Source organism: Dromiciops gliroides, chromosome 6, assembly GCF_019393635.1.
Source record: "Dromiciops gliroides isolate mDroGli1 chromosome 6, mDroGli1.pri, whole genome shotgun sequence".
NCBI lineage: Eukaryota > Metazoa > Chordata > Mammalia > Microbiotheria > Microbiotheriidae > Dromiciops > Dromiciops gliroides.
In genome coordinates this window covers 79,574,927-79,591,697 of record NC_057866.1, presented here as the reverse complement: position 1 = coordinate 79,591,697, position 16,771 = coordinate 79,574,927, and the positions used below count along the sequence as shown (strand labels likewise).

Here is a 16,771-nt window from a genome sequence, read left to right as displayed (position 1 = left end):
CACTATGTATAGGACTGTAGGATCCTTTTGTATTAATCCTCTATTTCCTGACCCTGCTCCTATGATCTATAAAAGCCCCTAGCTTTTAAAATTCTAAGTTAGTTGATGTGTCTCCTGAAAATCTATATTTGTATGTTTGGACAAATCCTCTTTTTTGTCATCAAAATTCCCTCTTTCATCCTTTGAAGTTTCCTGCTCAAGAGCCCCTCATCACTCCAGGTCTGACTTCCCTTCTAGAATTTTACCTATGGCAGCCTACCTGACCCTTCTGTGAATCCTTTGAAAGCTGCTCTCCTAAAATCTAAGGTACAAGACAGACTATGCTTAGCTTTCCTCTCCTTTATCACAAAATCCAAGAAGGTGTAGTTATTTTCCTCTAAATTTTCCTTCATTTCCACTCTGGAAACCAACTCATCCTCATTGGTCCAGAAGGTAAGTCACTCTCATTGATTTTTTTACCTTTAGTAGAATGAAATTATTATTGAAGGAAAGTCAACGAATCATTAACTGCTTTGCTGTTTTGGCCAGAGAAAGTTCAAGTAGATGTCTTGACAATTGAAAATCGTCATCATTATTATTTTATCATGTCTGCAAGCCTTGTGATATATTTTCAAAATCCATCATTTATCTATTGCCTATATCTTTTTTTCTATCCAAGTGGTCCATAGTATAGTCTAATGCCAGTATCACTTTTATTTCTTGCTTTATTGATCTTCACACAAATTCTCTTTACTATGTTTTTCCCCTCTGTTTCCCAGATTTCTTTCAATAAGGAACATTCAATGCTATTTACCACCTCCAGCCTCTGACTTATCCTATTCCCTTTGAATAAGTTGCATCCTTTTACAAGAGAAACTCATCTTCTTGTTTATAGAGCTAATAATGGTCAGAGCTGGGACTGAATCCCAGGTTGTCTGATTCCAAGTTCATTGTTCTTCTTGCTATATCACAACTGCCCCAGGTAGCCAGAAAAAAAGTAATTTTATTGCATAAATCTTTCAAAAGAAGCATAACAGGTCTTGCTACACTCAAGAGCAAAAATTCAGGTACAAATAAAATGAAAGAAGGAGCATGGATAATTAAATGTACAAAATATATTTGATAAACCACAAACAGTACAAGTGGAGAAAGTGCTGCTCTCCATGGAAATGTAGGTCAAAGCATGAAAGCACATATGGCATTCCATCTTTTTGTATAAACTAACAGAGGACATGGACCATTGGGAGTTTGTAACTTTCTTGATGGACCACTTTGCTTGGAGTTGTGCATTCTGGATAAAATTCCACATTCAAACCCTAATTAACTCAGAGGCCACTGGGAAATCCCTTAGCCTCTCTAGATGTCATGACTTCCTTTTTAAAGTGAGAGGGTCATATAGACTAGGCAAACTCTAAAGTGCCTTCTAGCTCTAGAGTCTGCCTATATGTTTTGAATACTACCTAGCATTTCCTGCATATCCAAATGGTATTTAACAATAGTTGGAAAAAATCATTTAAAATAAATGAAACAATTTGTGGTCCAGAAATATAATTATGTAGAGGATAGATGTTACAATGTAGGGGCAGCTAGGTGGTGTAGTGAATAAAGCACGGCACTGGATTCAGGAGGACCTGAATTCAAATCCGGCCTCAGACACTTGACACTTACTAGCTGTGTGACCCTGGGCAAGTCACTTAGCCCTCACTGCCCCCCCAAAAAAAATATTGATGTTACAATGTAATCTATGATAGACTCTTTGAAAACAGGGAACACCCAGCACAGTATTATACAGATAGACAGAAGGACAGATGGATGGACAGGTAGAAAGGCAGGCAGACTGACAGACAGAGGATTTAATATGCTTGGCTATGTGCCAACAATTGTGCTAAGTACTGAGAATACAAATACAAGAAAACAATATAGTCCCTGTCCTCAAGAAGCTTACATTCTAAGGGGGGAAGACAACACATGAAGCCATACTGGAATGGGGAGGAGAGAAACCAGATGTGGGCATGATGAGAAGATTGTGCATTGCAGATCTGAATCAAAGCAAAACAAGACAAAAATCTCATCTCTCAGAGCAGGGGACCCCCTTGAATGAACTCAAAGTTTCTCATGAGGTGGAAGATGGTCAGAGAATAGGCCATGCTAAGAAAATTTATCTTTAGTAAATGGTTATGGAAGGAAAGAAGGAAGAAGAGGAGGATCACACCTCTTAAATCTGTTTTCTCCAAAGGTAACTGAATTTTATTGCTGTCATTCAGCCTTACCTATTGAAGTGGTTTAGAATGAGACATGTCACAATAAATCAATTCACACAATAGATTAACATCACAGCTAATATCAATTGTGAAGCTATTTAGGAGCCACTTTTTAAGGCTTATATATGATTTTTAAAAGTAGTTTAGGATTCAAAGTTTCAGATTTCTTTTTCTAGACTCTTTATATTCCTATAAGTCACTGATAATACTTTATCCAGTACACCAAGAGCACCAGACTTATGATTCTACTAGTCATTCACTATGTGACCTTGCAACCTTGCACAAGTATATACACACACACTATCTATGTGTGTATGTAGGCATGTCTGTATATATAGGCTTTGGGTGCAGCCTGTTCATCCTCCTATCATCAAAGAGACACATGACCAGAAAAGAAAATGGGCCCCAGAGTAAACAATAGAAAGGCTGGTGTTTTCTTGGTATCCAATCAATGTCAAGAGTGTTAGAGAAAGGCCCCAGAATGTTGACTAGGCTCTTATCAGAGGATTTGGGGGAGAGGGTGGATAACAGTGGCAGAGGATGACACACTGCAATTTGCACTATGGAATAGCCCTACCAGCAAAATCTGATACATTGATGGGATCTAATCTAGGGAAGATGGATTAAAAATATCCACCTTCAAAAAAAAAATCCACCTTCCTTACTATGCTTGGGTGGATAGTCATATTAATGAATGCAAATCAGTTGACAGTAAGGAGAAACAACTGAGAAGCAGGCTGGGTAACAGAGAGTCAGCACAAGAGGGAAAAAAATTTTGCTCCAGAAAAATCCTAAATAAAAACCTTGATGTCAGAAAAGAGACCCCTCACCACTCTGAATTCCCAAATCCCTGAATCTGTCTGAACTGGACTATTAATTTTTCTAGAATAAACTCTTATGACATTGTATATTTGAAAGCCAGGGAGGGGGAGGGGGGGCTGAATCTTGGCTGCTCTGTGTCCCTCCCTCTGTCTCCTGTCTGAGTCTGGTCTCTGTTCTTTTCCAGTTGGATCAGCTCCTCTCTTTACCCAATATGTGTTTTTTTCCCTTTGCTTCCCATAAAAGACTTCCTTGTAAGCTGTCACTTTAAAAAAAAAATCTACGTGACCTCCCTTAGCAACAGGCGTTGCTACGCTGGCAGTTTTTGTTATGTGAGCAGCTTCTTACAACTTCGGAAGTGAAGCCTAAGGAAAGCCTGTCCTGACTCCAGCCGTTATCCGTTAGAAGATTCAGCACAAAGACTGCACACTCTGCTCTCGTCTCTAGGCTTAAGAGAAGTGAACCTTTCCAGGGCTTTGAGTAAAGTTCTTACAGGTAAAGAAGGCATTTATAAACATGCTCACAGCCATGAACCCGGGGACACTCTCAGATTTGCAGCACAGATGTCCAGGATTCAGCCTACCTGAGTACAACAGGGTGTGGGTTTCATGAATTCTACATGCCCTGCTTCATGTTTCCTGGTGGTTTTGCTTCTGAAAAGAATGTGGCACGATTCCAAGTTCTGTGATCATAGACGATTTGGATTTAGCTCAAATCTGGTACCTGATTTTTGTAAGCGGGAAATGCAGGCAGCTACTCTGACTCTCAGCACTGATTTCAAGGCCTATTTCTGTGCTCCCTTACTAGCTATTCAGTTTATTTTGTAACTTGATGGAAATATTTCAGTATATTGTGTAGCCTCAGGCCTTTGTATCTTCACTTAAGAAGGAGGGATATTTGATGGGAAGCCCCGGGTACATGGAGCATCATTTTTCTTGGCAGTAATTAGAGCAAGGGGCCTTATAACCATCATCCAAAAGGTTATTCCTGTTATTTTGAACAGACACAAAAATAATATATTAGATGCAGTTTTAAATGACTTTTTTCCTCTGTAGGAACAGTGTTATTAAGATGTGTATGTATACAGATAATATGTGTGTTATTGTTTATGTATATTATATATGACATATGTATTGATACATATGTATACTTCAGCCAAAATAGTAATGCAAATCACTACATATACATCCCTTTGTGTGTACATATGTAATATATGCCTATGTATATATTATTTACATACATAGATGTGTGTACCATATATATTTACATATAAAGTGACTGTTTACAGAGAAAACTATTGGGAATAGAGGGATTGGACCTTTCATTTCACTGATACAGGGAACTTCTGGGTGAGAAAACTCCTTCTACCAATGTAATTACAAAATCGTTTTGTAAAAAAGTCTTAGAGCCTTGTTTATAACCCTGGGAGGTTAAGTGACTTGCTCAGGGTCACACAGCCAGTATATATCAGAGTTAGGAGTTGAACCCAAGTCTCCTTGGCTTCAAGGCCAGCTCTATATCCACTCTACTGTATATGTATGAATGTATGACTTTTATATTCTAGTAAAATTATTATATTTTATTAAATATATTTGTGTTATACCACTAATATAGGTGGCACTGGGTTGTCAAAGGCTAACCTAGAAGAGTCCAAGGCATCATATCTCTAATCCACACTATGAAGTATTAAATTAAGTACCTACTATGTGCGAGATAGTGAGTTAAGTACTGGGGATGCAACAACAAAATTAGAAACAGTGCCCTTACAGAGAATATATTCTACAGGGAGAGATAAGGGAGAGGGCTAGACCTGATTACATCAATTGTAAGAAGCTCTTCCTAAGCAAATTCTATCTACTGATGCAGATCAGCACCTCTTCTGCAATTTAGTCTTAGAAAATTGACCAGGGCCCTGAGAAGTTAAGTGGCTTGTCCAGGGTCACATAGTCAAGGGGGCGGGCCTACTAGCCACTAAATCAAGTTTCCTCTTACCAGGGGATATAGGAGGTAAGCAATATATACATGATAATTTGAAAAGGAAGAGAGCATTCATGATTAAGGAGATCAGGAAAGGTACCCTGTTGAAAATGTCACATGGCCTGAACCAATAAGGGTGCTGTGTATTCCAAGAGGCAGAGGTGTGAGCAGAAAGAGCATTCCAACTATGAGACAGAAGATGGAACTTTGATTACAGAGAACAGCAAAGCAAGTAGGTTAGTCTGATTATGAGATGGGGACACATGAATGGAAGTAATATGTAAAGCACCTGGAAAAATAGACTGGAGCCAGATTGTGAAGGTTTTAAATGCCAACCTTATATGTGTTTATGCCGTTTTACAGGCAGAGGAATGGCAAGATCAGACTTGAATTTGAGGAAGCTTTGCATATGGACCCAGGGACAGAATGTATGTTTCGTGTCTGAGCACAGAGCTGGCTGAGTTGGAAGATGCTCACCACTATGTTGGCTGAAGGATGATAAATTTTGGAACTGTAGCAATTCCTAAAGATCTCCTCCCAAAGTTGTGGAGGAAATAAATACTCACACTGGTGGAATTATAGATTTGAAGTATAAAAATATTTTTGTTATCTCGATATGATTTCGGAGGGTCCAGTTCTGTGGTTTCATTAATATAGGGAACTCCCATTGTGGCAGCTCCAAAGACAGAAACGATTATGCATCGTCTCTGTAACTTATAGTCTCCAAGAATTATTTGGGGAACTGAGAGGTTGCGATATGTCCAGGGACAAATTATGTTTCAGTCACTTTGTGTCAGAGGTCAAATTTGAATCCAAGTCTTCCTGGCTCTAGACCAGCTCTTTATCAACTATGTTATCCTACCTCCATAGCGCGTAGTTTTGATATAAATTGGATGTTCTAGATAGTAACTGGGTACTAAACTTTTTCTCTCGAGTGTTTACAATCTCTGCTATTAAATGATGAGAAGTGAAATAATTGTTTTCCAAATCAGTTCATCAGTTCAGTGGATGTTTATTGAGTATCTCCTATAGTACCCCTAAAACGCTTTGGGTGGGGGAAAACTCATCAGGGATCAGTGACAAATGTATAGCTCTGGAAGGGGTAGAAAAAGAAAAATGAGCTGACATTTCCCAGGGTATTCCATTCCAATTTGGATTGTCATTGTTCAATGAGATAGGAATAATGATTCTGTGAAAAAAAATTACTACCAGCTTTAATTTTGTCTCTCAACTATTAAATGTGAAATTATGCATGTATAAAAAAGAATTGTGAGACAGTTTTTGATATAAAAGTAGGTTTCACTTCCCCATCTTCTTCTAAAATAAATTTTATGGTTTTATTTTCCCCCTTGTTCTCTCTTCCCCTCCTCCAAATTGAGGATGGGAGTAGGGATAAAAACAAAACCCTTGTAATCAATATACTGTCCGGCAAAACAAACCCCCACTTTGGCTGTATCCAAAAGTACATCTTATTCTCCATCTTGAGTCCATCATCTCTGTCAACAAGTGGGTAGCTTGCTTCATAATCTGTCTTCTAGAACTACGGTTGGCCATTGCATTTATCAGAGTTCTCAAGTCTTCCTTCTAACATTGGTTCCTCCAAGATTTTCCTGACTTTTTTCCATTCTGAGGCACTGGAGAAGCACTCATTGATTCTATCAATGCTTAGCAAGACAAGACTATTCTGTGTCCAAATCACTTAGAGAATCCCAGCCCTAGAGCCATGGGAAAATGGGAAGTATGGTGAATATAATGGGAAGGGGGAGATAGGGGATGAGATGGGGAAGAAAGGACTAACTGGCTGATAAGGGTCTTTCAGTATTAGAATCTTGGCAGGTAGAGGGAAGCAAACCACATTAAGTGATAAGAATGCCTTGGGAATGTGTATTATCAAGAAGAGTTCATTATCTTGGAATAAAATTTCCTTTGAAGAAAAGAAATAATTGTGTACAGCTTTTCACCAAAGAGATGAACTAGAGGAGTCACTGACAATTTATGAAGTGGGTGTTATTGAATGACACCTAGGGCATTTGTGAAAGGTTCTCTACCATACTTTATCATGTTCTAGCTCCCTGTCTCACTTGCCTTTAATCCTACTCCTTTCCTCTCTTATAATTCTCCCTTCTTTTCCTTTTATTGATACCTCTTGTTTTTACATTACATTTCTTTTTTCTTTTTTGCGGGGCAATGAGGGTTAAGTGACTTGCCCAGGGTCACACAGCTAGTAAGTGTCAAGTGTCTGAGGCTAGATTTGAACTCAGGTCTTCCTGAATCCAGGGCCAGTGCTTTATCCACTACACCACCTAGCTGTCCCCTATATTACATTTCTTACCTGATATCTCTTCTCTGTCATTGAACTCTCCCCTGTTACATAGAAAACAGCAAGCAAAACCAACCAGCACAGCAACTACATCTGACAGTGTAGTGTTCACAGTCTGCACCCTTAGTCTTCTACCAAGAGGAGAGAAGTTATTATCTGGTCTTTGGAGCCAAGATCGGTCATTACAATTAGTAAAATTGCCTTTCACTTTTGTTTTCAATTGCATTATTATAGTCACTGTGGATATTGGTCTCCTGGTAATTCTTATAATCTTTAGCTTCCTTCGAAGATCAACTCAGGTGCCACCTCCCACTGGAAGTCTTTTTGGATCCCCTTAGTTTTTTAGTGTTCTCTCCTTCCTAAATTATTTTGTCTTGGCTTATTTGTTTATGTGTTGTGCCCCTCTTCCACACTACAGTAGAATGTAAACACCTTGAGGACAGGTATTGTTTTTCTTCAGGGGTGAGGAGTCTTTGTATCCCTAGCACCTTACATAGTGTCTTACAAATAGTAGGTGTTTAATAAATGTTCATTGATTGGAATTGAATAAAAGCATATTGAGTTTAGGGACCAACTCATTGTCCTTTTTGGTTGAAATAGAAGGGAAATGGAGTGAAAGGAGGGCTTAGTGAGATTTGGAAGAGTGGGTCTAGTACTGCTAGACTAAGAAGTTCATATATTATCCTGGAGCAATAAGTGGTCGCCAAAAGTTTGGTTTTTTAACAGAATTGCATAACTAGATATCTCCATAAGAAAGACTAATCTGAAAGATAGATTGGAAAGGGGAGAAGAAGAGAATATAAGGAAAACATTTTAGAGTGATACTGTAATGGTCACATAGATGAACCTGTATTGGCCGAACAGCAGTGGGAGCAGGGAAGAAGGAAGAACAGTATAAGTTAGAGGAGTTGGCCAAGTTGCCCCCATTTATCAAAGAGGATCATGGAATTAATTTTCGATCTAAATTAGGTAAATTTAACAAACTCTAAGCTGTGGTTTAGCTGTAGTCCTACCAGAACAGATGATGATCTAGCCCTTTAATTTTCTAGTATTCTTACTAATGTTTCACAAACATCCAACCTGAGTCATACTCAGTTCAAGCTTCCTAAACAACAATAACACGTGATACCTGATTCCTTTGTTTTTACTTTGTTTGTCAGGGATCCAGAAATGAGTCACAAAGAAGAAAAACTGAAAATCATCTCAGAGGTAAGTAAATGCTTATGTGATTTTTAAGGTTCTTTGTGAGTGAAGAAATCGCCCTAACAATGAATGGCTATTTCTGGTGCACCTACCATGTACAGAGTGTTCTCTACTCAGGGTTATGCTGGTAAATGTTTAACAACTCACTCTCAGGTAGGGACTGACCTTCTTTTGAGTTTAATCTCTACTAACATTTTCTCCATCACTTTCTTAAGTCTCGACAGTCAACAAAGCAAGAAAACAAGCCCTGATTTAGTGTTCCCAGATTTCCAAAGTATAAACATTCTCACTGAAAATTTAACAATCTCAAGTATGTTCAAGCTGGCCCCAGCACATGCCTGTCTCTACTAAGAATTTGGGAAAAGAGGAAATAATTCTCAATTCTAACATGTTTTACGATTTTACAAGGAAGTAGGCTGTTAAACAATATTGCTACCATTTTTTCAAATAGAAAATAGTCCCTGTCCTCAAAAAGTTTAAAATTAATGTGAATGTTCAGAAAGTTTATCTCTTTATTTCTTGAATATTGGAAGACAGAAATTGTACTGGTTGTATGACCTTAGGCAAGTCAGTTCCCTTCTCTAGACCTAAGTTTCCTTATATGTAAAATATGAGGGTTGAATTCTAAGGCCTGTTCAAATTCTTATGTTCTATGGTTTTGTGGAGGAGACTGTCCTTCACTTCCTCCTATTTCTTCTTCCTCTTCTTGCCCCCCCAAGACAGCTGCAAATTGCCCTCCCATTTCAGTTCCCCTAAGTTCCACAAGCAAGTTTATTGCTTTCCCATTATGGCTCCTCCTTTTCTGTCAATGGAGTCAAAACAACTTCTCTGTTCACTCCCAGAAAGTTTTCTCACCTCCCCCTGAAGCAGTGCCTAGGACCTGCCTCAGAGCAGTGTAGTAAGGATCAAAGGATTTAAAGTGCTTTTATTATTAACTCTCCAAAACTACAAACTTTCCCTACCAACCAGGATGCTTGTCCCAGAATCTGTCCTGAATAAAAGGGCCAGAGAAATTTTTGTGCAGTCTGGATAAACATCTGTAGGGCCAAAGGCAAATTATGAGGTGACTGATAAAACATCTACTAGCATAAAAATTTTTGTGAACCCATCTACGACAGAAAGCAACATGGTACAGTGGAAAGACCACTGGTTCTGTATTCAAGTGGCCTTGGGTTAAACCTCCCCTCTAAGCTACAAGGGCACACACACACACACACACACGCGCACACACACACACACACTCGCACACATGTGTGTATGTGTGTATATGTGTGTATGTGTAATATACACATACATGTATCTATAAAATATATTTAATAATAATTCAATATACATTTATCAAGTGCCTCCTAAATGTCAGGTACTATGCTAAGTGCTAGGGATACAAAAAGAGACAAAAGACAGTTTCTGTCCTTAAGGATCTTACAATACACTATCTTGGGTGAGTTAGAACCTCCCTGAGCCTGTTTCCTCATCTGCAAAATAAAAAGTCTGGAGTAGATGAAGTCTAAGATCTAGATCTCTGATCCTATGATCTAATATAAAGTGATGAATTAATCTATCCATATATATGTAGGTAGGTAGGTAGGTATATATGTAATAGATACATATATATTTATTTTTTTTCTTTTTTGGGGGCAATTGGGGTTAAGTGACTTGCCCAGGGTCACACAGCTAGTAAGTGTTAAGTGTCTGAGGCCGGATTTGAACTCAGGTACTCCTGAATCCAGGGCCGGTGCTCTATCCACTGCGCCACCTAGCTGCCCCGATACATATATATTTATAATGGATATGGAGAGAGGGAGATACAGGAGAGAGAGAGAGAGTGCACACATACAAGAATACAGTATGGTTTTGTACAGCCCACTGAATAATTTTTAAAAATTAATGGAATTACAAAATGCTAGAAAAAAGGATTCTTAAAGGTCATGTAATCAAACTCTGCTATTTTACTGATGAGGAAATTGAGGCTCAGGGGAATTAAGTGACTCTCCTAAGATTACACAGCTACTAAGTGACAGAGCCAGGATCTGATCACAGATCACATGGTGCCAATATTGATGGTGGCATTGATGGTGGTGGAGTGGCAGGGATGAGAGAGGTAATTGTGTTCAGAAAGGTATATAGTCTCTTATTTCCTAACAAAGGCTAACAAAATGAAGTAGATGGCCAAAGCCTTTTCATCTTTGCTGTGATTTTGTTTTGAATTTTAAAAAATAACAGTTCTAGATATTTCCCTGTTAAATTGTTTTAAATTTAAGCAAATAAACCTATAGCACTTCAACTTTTTCATTTTTTATTTTTTGGACAAAGGAATTTGTTGAAAATGAAGATAAAGAGGCAGAAAAACTGAAGAAAAAGTTGAAAGTTCAAAAACAAAGAAGAAAGAAACAGGTAGGGCTATCACTACTCTGACATTTGTCTTTCTTTTGATTAATGTTTAACAATGTTGTAGCATCCTCTGGGTACCACCACAGCACATGGGCTCTTCCTCCATTGTCCCTTGCTTTTCAAACCAAACCACCTACTTTTCTGGTTATAACTCTCACTTTTTTCATGCAAGTGGCCTTCATTAGGAATACACTACAGCCTCTTCAGACCCACTCCATAGCTCTCCATCGCCCTTTGAGTGGTCTGCAATCTGGATTCCATGACAATTGTATGATTTGTATCTGTATTGCATTACCAGAATCTGTGGATACATGAGAGGTCTGTGGTTGAATATGTGGTTGAGGAGTCCCCCTCCACAAATCCAGATATCTATCTATCTACCAGACCTTAACCCTATATGCTACTGGAGCCTTAACCAACGTATGACTGAAAATAAACCTTAGGGAATTGCCTGAGACTCACCAAGGCTTTGTGACTTTTCCAGCATCACACAGTGTCAAAGACAAGGTTTGAACTGAGGGCTTTCTAACTAAAAGCCAGATATTCTATCCACTATGATACATTGACTCTACCCCCAGGAGAAATGGCAGGGTTTTGTTTCATGGAAAAGCTTAAAAGCACTTTCTAATTCCTCAAATACAACCCAATTTGCTCTCTTCCTCATATTTAATTCTGGACTCAGTTCATTGTTCACTTTCAGGGTCTGTCTAAGATTTGTATGGTAATCAATTAACTCTCTGGACTGTCCATCCAATTCTGTATAATAATCTGGATATCTGGCAACCAAGAGACCTAGAGAAAGGGTTCTTCACCTTGGGACCCATGGCTAGATTGCAAGGAGTCTGTGAGGTTGGTTGAGGAAGAATTATATCTTTATTTCAATAAAATTGGTTTCTTTTGTAATCCTATATATTTTATCCCACACACTGAAAAATATTATTCTGAGAAGGGCTTCGCCAGACTGCCAAAGAGATGCATGACATAGAAAGAGTAAGAAGCCATAGGCCAGAGGAAGGCTTCTAGTATGTTGAGAAGAGCCTTTGTTGAGGATTTATAGTAGGACATGGGTAAAAGTCATACAGGATTAGGAGGTGTTGATGAATTGTGATCTGTACTTCATTGAGATCACAGGTCCCTTAACGTATTAACATTGTCATTATTTTTAGTATTTTACCCATGAATTTTAACTTTATATCTCAGCATGTAACTAGCGTCCTCACCATTATTCTCCTCCTCCGCCTCATCGTCGTCGTCATCATCATTCCTAGAACAATGGGTGCAGGAAATACCTTTTGAAATTGGCCTTAGAGCCCCATGCCTCTTACTCCCATCAGTGCCCAGGAGTATCATTTCACAAAAGATTGATTGAATATACTAGGCAGAGAGGAAAGTTCTTTGCAGTGGCCTGCCAGCCACAAACAAAAATGGTCTATAGATGGCAGTGCAGGCCTAAGAATCCATGGGACTCTCTCTGTTTTCCACATCGAGTGCTGAGATTTCCCTTGTCCTTTTTTTAACTGTTTTGTTGGATTCAGCTGGGACAGAAATCCCGCCACCCAGGATCCGAGTTGATAATCCATCCCCTCTCCCCAGAACCCAGGAGGGCATCTTCTCTGGCTGTGAACAACCTCACTGAAGGTAAAAGGCTTAAGAGAAGATACGATCTACAGGGTCCATAGAAAGCGCGACTCTTTTGTCCTGGAGCAGGGAGACAGGGTGAGCTTTGTAGAATCCAGGCTCCTCGGGGAGGCAGGGGACGCCATCTTGAGCAGCACGTGATGTCTCTGGCATCCTAGGGGCTGGGTTAGCCTGGGCACCGATCAGATTAAGTGAGGACAGAGGGAAGCGAGCTGGCTGGGAAAATCTGATGGGGTCTGGGGAGGGAGCACAGAGCAGCTTAGCGACACTGACTGCCCCAGATGTGCTTGGCTCACAGTGCCTGCCACTTGGGGAAAAGAGCCCCTGATGCTCTTGACTCCTACAGCTTCCAGCTCGTCTGAGGGCAATTTCTTTCCAAGCCCAAGCAGCTCAGGGTTCATATAAGGAGCCTGTGATTTGTGAGGGAAAAGAGGGGAGGGAGTTGTAGGCAGGAAGAGAAGGGATCTCTAGTCCTTAGGATCTACTGCAAGTGTAAAAGGGAATCTTGGCTAGGAACAGCCACTGTTTGGGGGTTAAGTGGGGCTAAGCAAAGGAGCAGAGTACAGGAAGCCCAGAAGTAAGGTGTGTAGAGGGTAGGGGGAAGCACTGAGAGAGATCTCCATGTCTTCTCCACCCACTGCTTTCCCAATTCCTGCTCAGACATGTGGAGAATTGAGTGGGAGAGGGAAACAGTGAGTAGTTTCCCTAGGAATCGAGTGCTGAGGAGAAGATGCTTGGGCACTTCTAAAGAGATTCGCAATGCTTTTATTTTAAACCTGGGAACAGTCTTGCCTTGTTTTGTGCTTTCTTATATCCCCCCTACAAGTGGGGACATCCATATTTTAAGCAGAAACAAATTAAAACATTTGTTTAGAAATTTGTTGACAACATTATAGGAGACAACCTCAAGAATCTAGAAACATAAGCCCAATTTGCAGTGACAAACTGCTCAGAAGTAGCAGCATAGTAGAATAGGAAAGGCCACCAGATTTGGAAGTCCTAAATTCAGGTCCTAATACCATCACTGTCGTCCAAGTGACATTGAGCAAGGCATGTTGTCTCTGGACTTCCTTGTCCTCATCTGTAAAATGAAGTGGTTGGTCATAATGTTCCCTGAAGACTATTCCAACTCTAAATCTATGAATGTTATATTCTACTTCCTATCTAATCCATCTTATATAATTCTTCTTTTTTACCAGTATAGTGGAACAATAAGTTAGCTAGCTGGCACAGTGGATAGAGTGCTAGGCTTGGCATCAGGAAGACTGATCTTCATGAGTTCAAATCCAGCCTCAGGCATTTCCTATCTGTGTGACTCTGGACATGTCACTTAACCCAGTTTGACTCAGTTTCCTCATCTGTAAAATGAGCTAGAGAAGGAAATGGCAAACCACTCCAATACCTTTGCCAAGAAAACCCCAAACGGGGTCACAAAGAATCAGATACAACTGAAAATGACTAAACACACACACATAGTGGAATAATGGAGATTCATCTCCTAAAATATGGGGAGAGTGGCATTTTGTGGGTATTTCAATGAACTTTTTCTTTGATGCTTATTCAGCTGCAGGACTCTGGCCTTGAGGAACATTTGGAAGGGGAAGCCAATCTTGGCTTTCAACAGGAACAGCATCAAGAGGAGTCAGAACCAAATCTCCTAAGCATGGCCATCCGACAAGGGCCACGGAGTGAGTTTGTCTCAAGTTCATTTAATAAGTGATCACTGCATGCTCACAACTGTGGTGATGTTTGCTTGCTTATTTGTTTAGGGTCAGACCAATATATAGAAAATGTTTATTGATATAGAGAACTCAATCAGGATACTTCTACAAATGCAGATTAGCATTTTCATTACAATTTATAATCTTAGATATCTTACAGGTAAGGTACAGGGGGTAGAATATGGGACCTAAAGTCAAAAAGACATAAATTCTAATCTCGGCTGAGAGACTTACTAGCTGTGTAACTTAGGGCAAATCATTTAATCTCTGTCAGTTTCCTCATTTGGAAAATGGGGGGTACCTACCTCCCAGGGTTGTTGTGGGGATAAAATGAGATAATTTTTGTAAAAACATTTTAACGGTATGGAAGTGCTATGTAAATACTAGCTATTATCATTATTAAATGTCTGGTGCACTAAGGAGATTAAATGACTTGCCCAGGGTCACATAGCCAATTTCTGTCAGAAGCAAGTCTTGAACACAGATCTTCTTGACTCTGAGGCTAGCTCTTTATCTATTGCTGCTTCATGTGGTGAGTTTTATGGTTGCTTCTTGTGATAGGTTTTATGAGGAATTTTTTTAAACTTGGGGCCAATCTAAGTCACATACAAGGCAGTGTGGGATTAGGTACAAAAATGGGTAATGCACACACTAAATTCCAGAGGATTTAGTTTTTGCACGTTGTCTTTCCCCATGAGTTCCTTAATAAGAGGGACTGTGTTTGTCTTGTATTTTGTTGTATTTCTAACACTTAGCACATGCTCCCAATTCTGAAAGTAGAGCGATAGGGAGTAGATTTGTGATATCATTAGTATAAGGAAATTCTAGGTAAGAAAACTACCTCTATCAGTGCAGAGAGGTGGTTTGTCTGCAATTTAGAGCCTTGGCTGCCTAGAGCACCAAGAGGTTAAATTACTTACCCATGGTCATAGAGCTAGCATCTGTCAGAGGCTACACTTGAACTCGGGTCTTCCTAGCTCTGGGGCCACCTCTATATCCACTACTTCACACAGTGTCTGCTATTTATTCTTTTTTTTTGTGAGGCAATTGGGGTTAAGTGACTTGCCCAGAGTCACACAGCTAGTAAGTGTGAAGGGTCTGAGGCCAGATTTGAAGTCAGGTACTCCTGAATCCAGGGCCAGTGCTTTATCCACTGCGTCATCTAGCAGCCCCTGCTATTTATTTTTAATGAGGAAGTGAAAAGTCCACTAAAGTTCTCATCTAATCCATCATCATGGCAGGAGGTGACCCTACTTTCTGGAAATCTATGCCAGTAGACTGCAGTCTCTGACGGATCCTATCAAATTGGAAAGGCTTTGAGTATGAACCTAGCTCTGGACTATGTGTCTTCTGACTGCAGCTGAGTGTAATTTCTTTTTTTGTGGGGCAATGAGGGTTAAGTGACTTGCCCAGGGTCACACAGCTAGTTAGTGTCAAGTGTTTGAGGCTGGATTTGAACTGAGATCCTCCTGAATCCAGGGCCAGTGCTTTATCCACTGTGGCTGAGTGTAATTTCAATCAAAACTACTCAGCACCAGGTTGGCTGCAGCGTGTTGAATTTTCTGGCAATGGCACATCTTGAGAACCACATACAGAGTCACAGAAAAAAAGTGTGATTTGTGTTATTACAACCTCATCATTAGAGTCATAAGTTATTGACTTTTGAAGTTAAACATGATTAAAGAATACATGGAACCAGATTCATTTCATCCCTTTTGAAGTGTAGTCCCCTTGAAATGTTATATACTTATTCCAGAGATGCTTCCATTAGCATAACACTTGAAATTCTATTTTCAGAATTGATGTATAAGTCATGCAAGAATATGAGCCTTGTTACTCTATGGTTGTGCTCCATATTTGGCCAGAAATGGTATGATTTGATGAAATCATGACCACTGGCTCACAATTATTTTTGGCTCCTTTGAAAAATAGAATTCACTTTCAAAGAATTACTAATGTGTGTCACTATTGAGGTTACTGTAAGGAATATGTTTAATGCAGACAGACGTGGTTGCTGTTTTGATGAAGAATTTATTCCAAGGGAGGGGCTATCAGAGAATGAGGCACAAGTTGTCAGACACAGTGTAACAGTTTTGAGTTGCTTAACTGTGTTTTGTTACAAGGGAATGTTGTGTTGGATTAGGAGGGTAATGTTTGGAAAGGGTAACAGTATTTTTTAAAGCAACAATAGAACATTTTTGAGGACACATTTTGAGCTCTGAAGCACTTCTAAAACTGTTTTTGAGCTGTGACAGCAACATTGGAACAAGTCTGTACACTCCCAAAGTGCCTTCTTAATAGGGATGATAGATCTGGAGCTAGGAGCCACCTCAGAAGCTATCTACTCTACCCACTTCATTTTACAGAAGGGGAAACTGAGGCCCAGAGAGTTTAAGTAGTTTAACCAACATCACATAGATCGTAAGGGCCAGTAGCATGATTTTAATTCCAGCCCTCTGACT

The 16,771-nt window shown here is 39.7% G+C and overlaps 1 protein-coding gene across 1 annotated transcript in view; it reads left to right on the top strand.

Moving 5' to 3' along the window:
• Positions 1–1,534: 1,534 nt before the first annotated feature.
• The window catches only part of CC2D2A (coiled-coil and C2 domain containing 2A), a 139,702-nt gene continuing 124,465 nt past the window's right edge, over positions 1,535–16,771 (top strand). Inside the window, exons 1-5 of the mRNA XM_043969640.1 lie at positions 1,535–2,215; positions 3,306–3,554; positions 8,517–8,565; positions 10,873–10,953; positions 14,153–14,276. Coding sequence (XP_043825575.1) covers positions 8,527–8,565; positions 10,873–10,953; positions 14,153–14,276 — 244 coding nt within the window. The 5' untranslated portion in view covers positions 1,535–2,215; positions 3,306–3,554; positions 8,517–8,526. The remainder of the gene's footprint in view (positions 2,216–3,305; positions 3,555–8,516; positions 8,566–10,872; positions 10,954–14,152; positions 14,277–16,771) is intronic.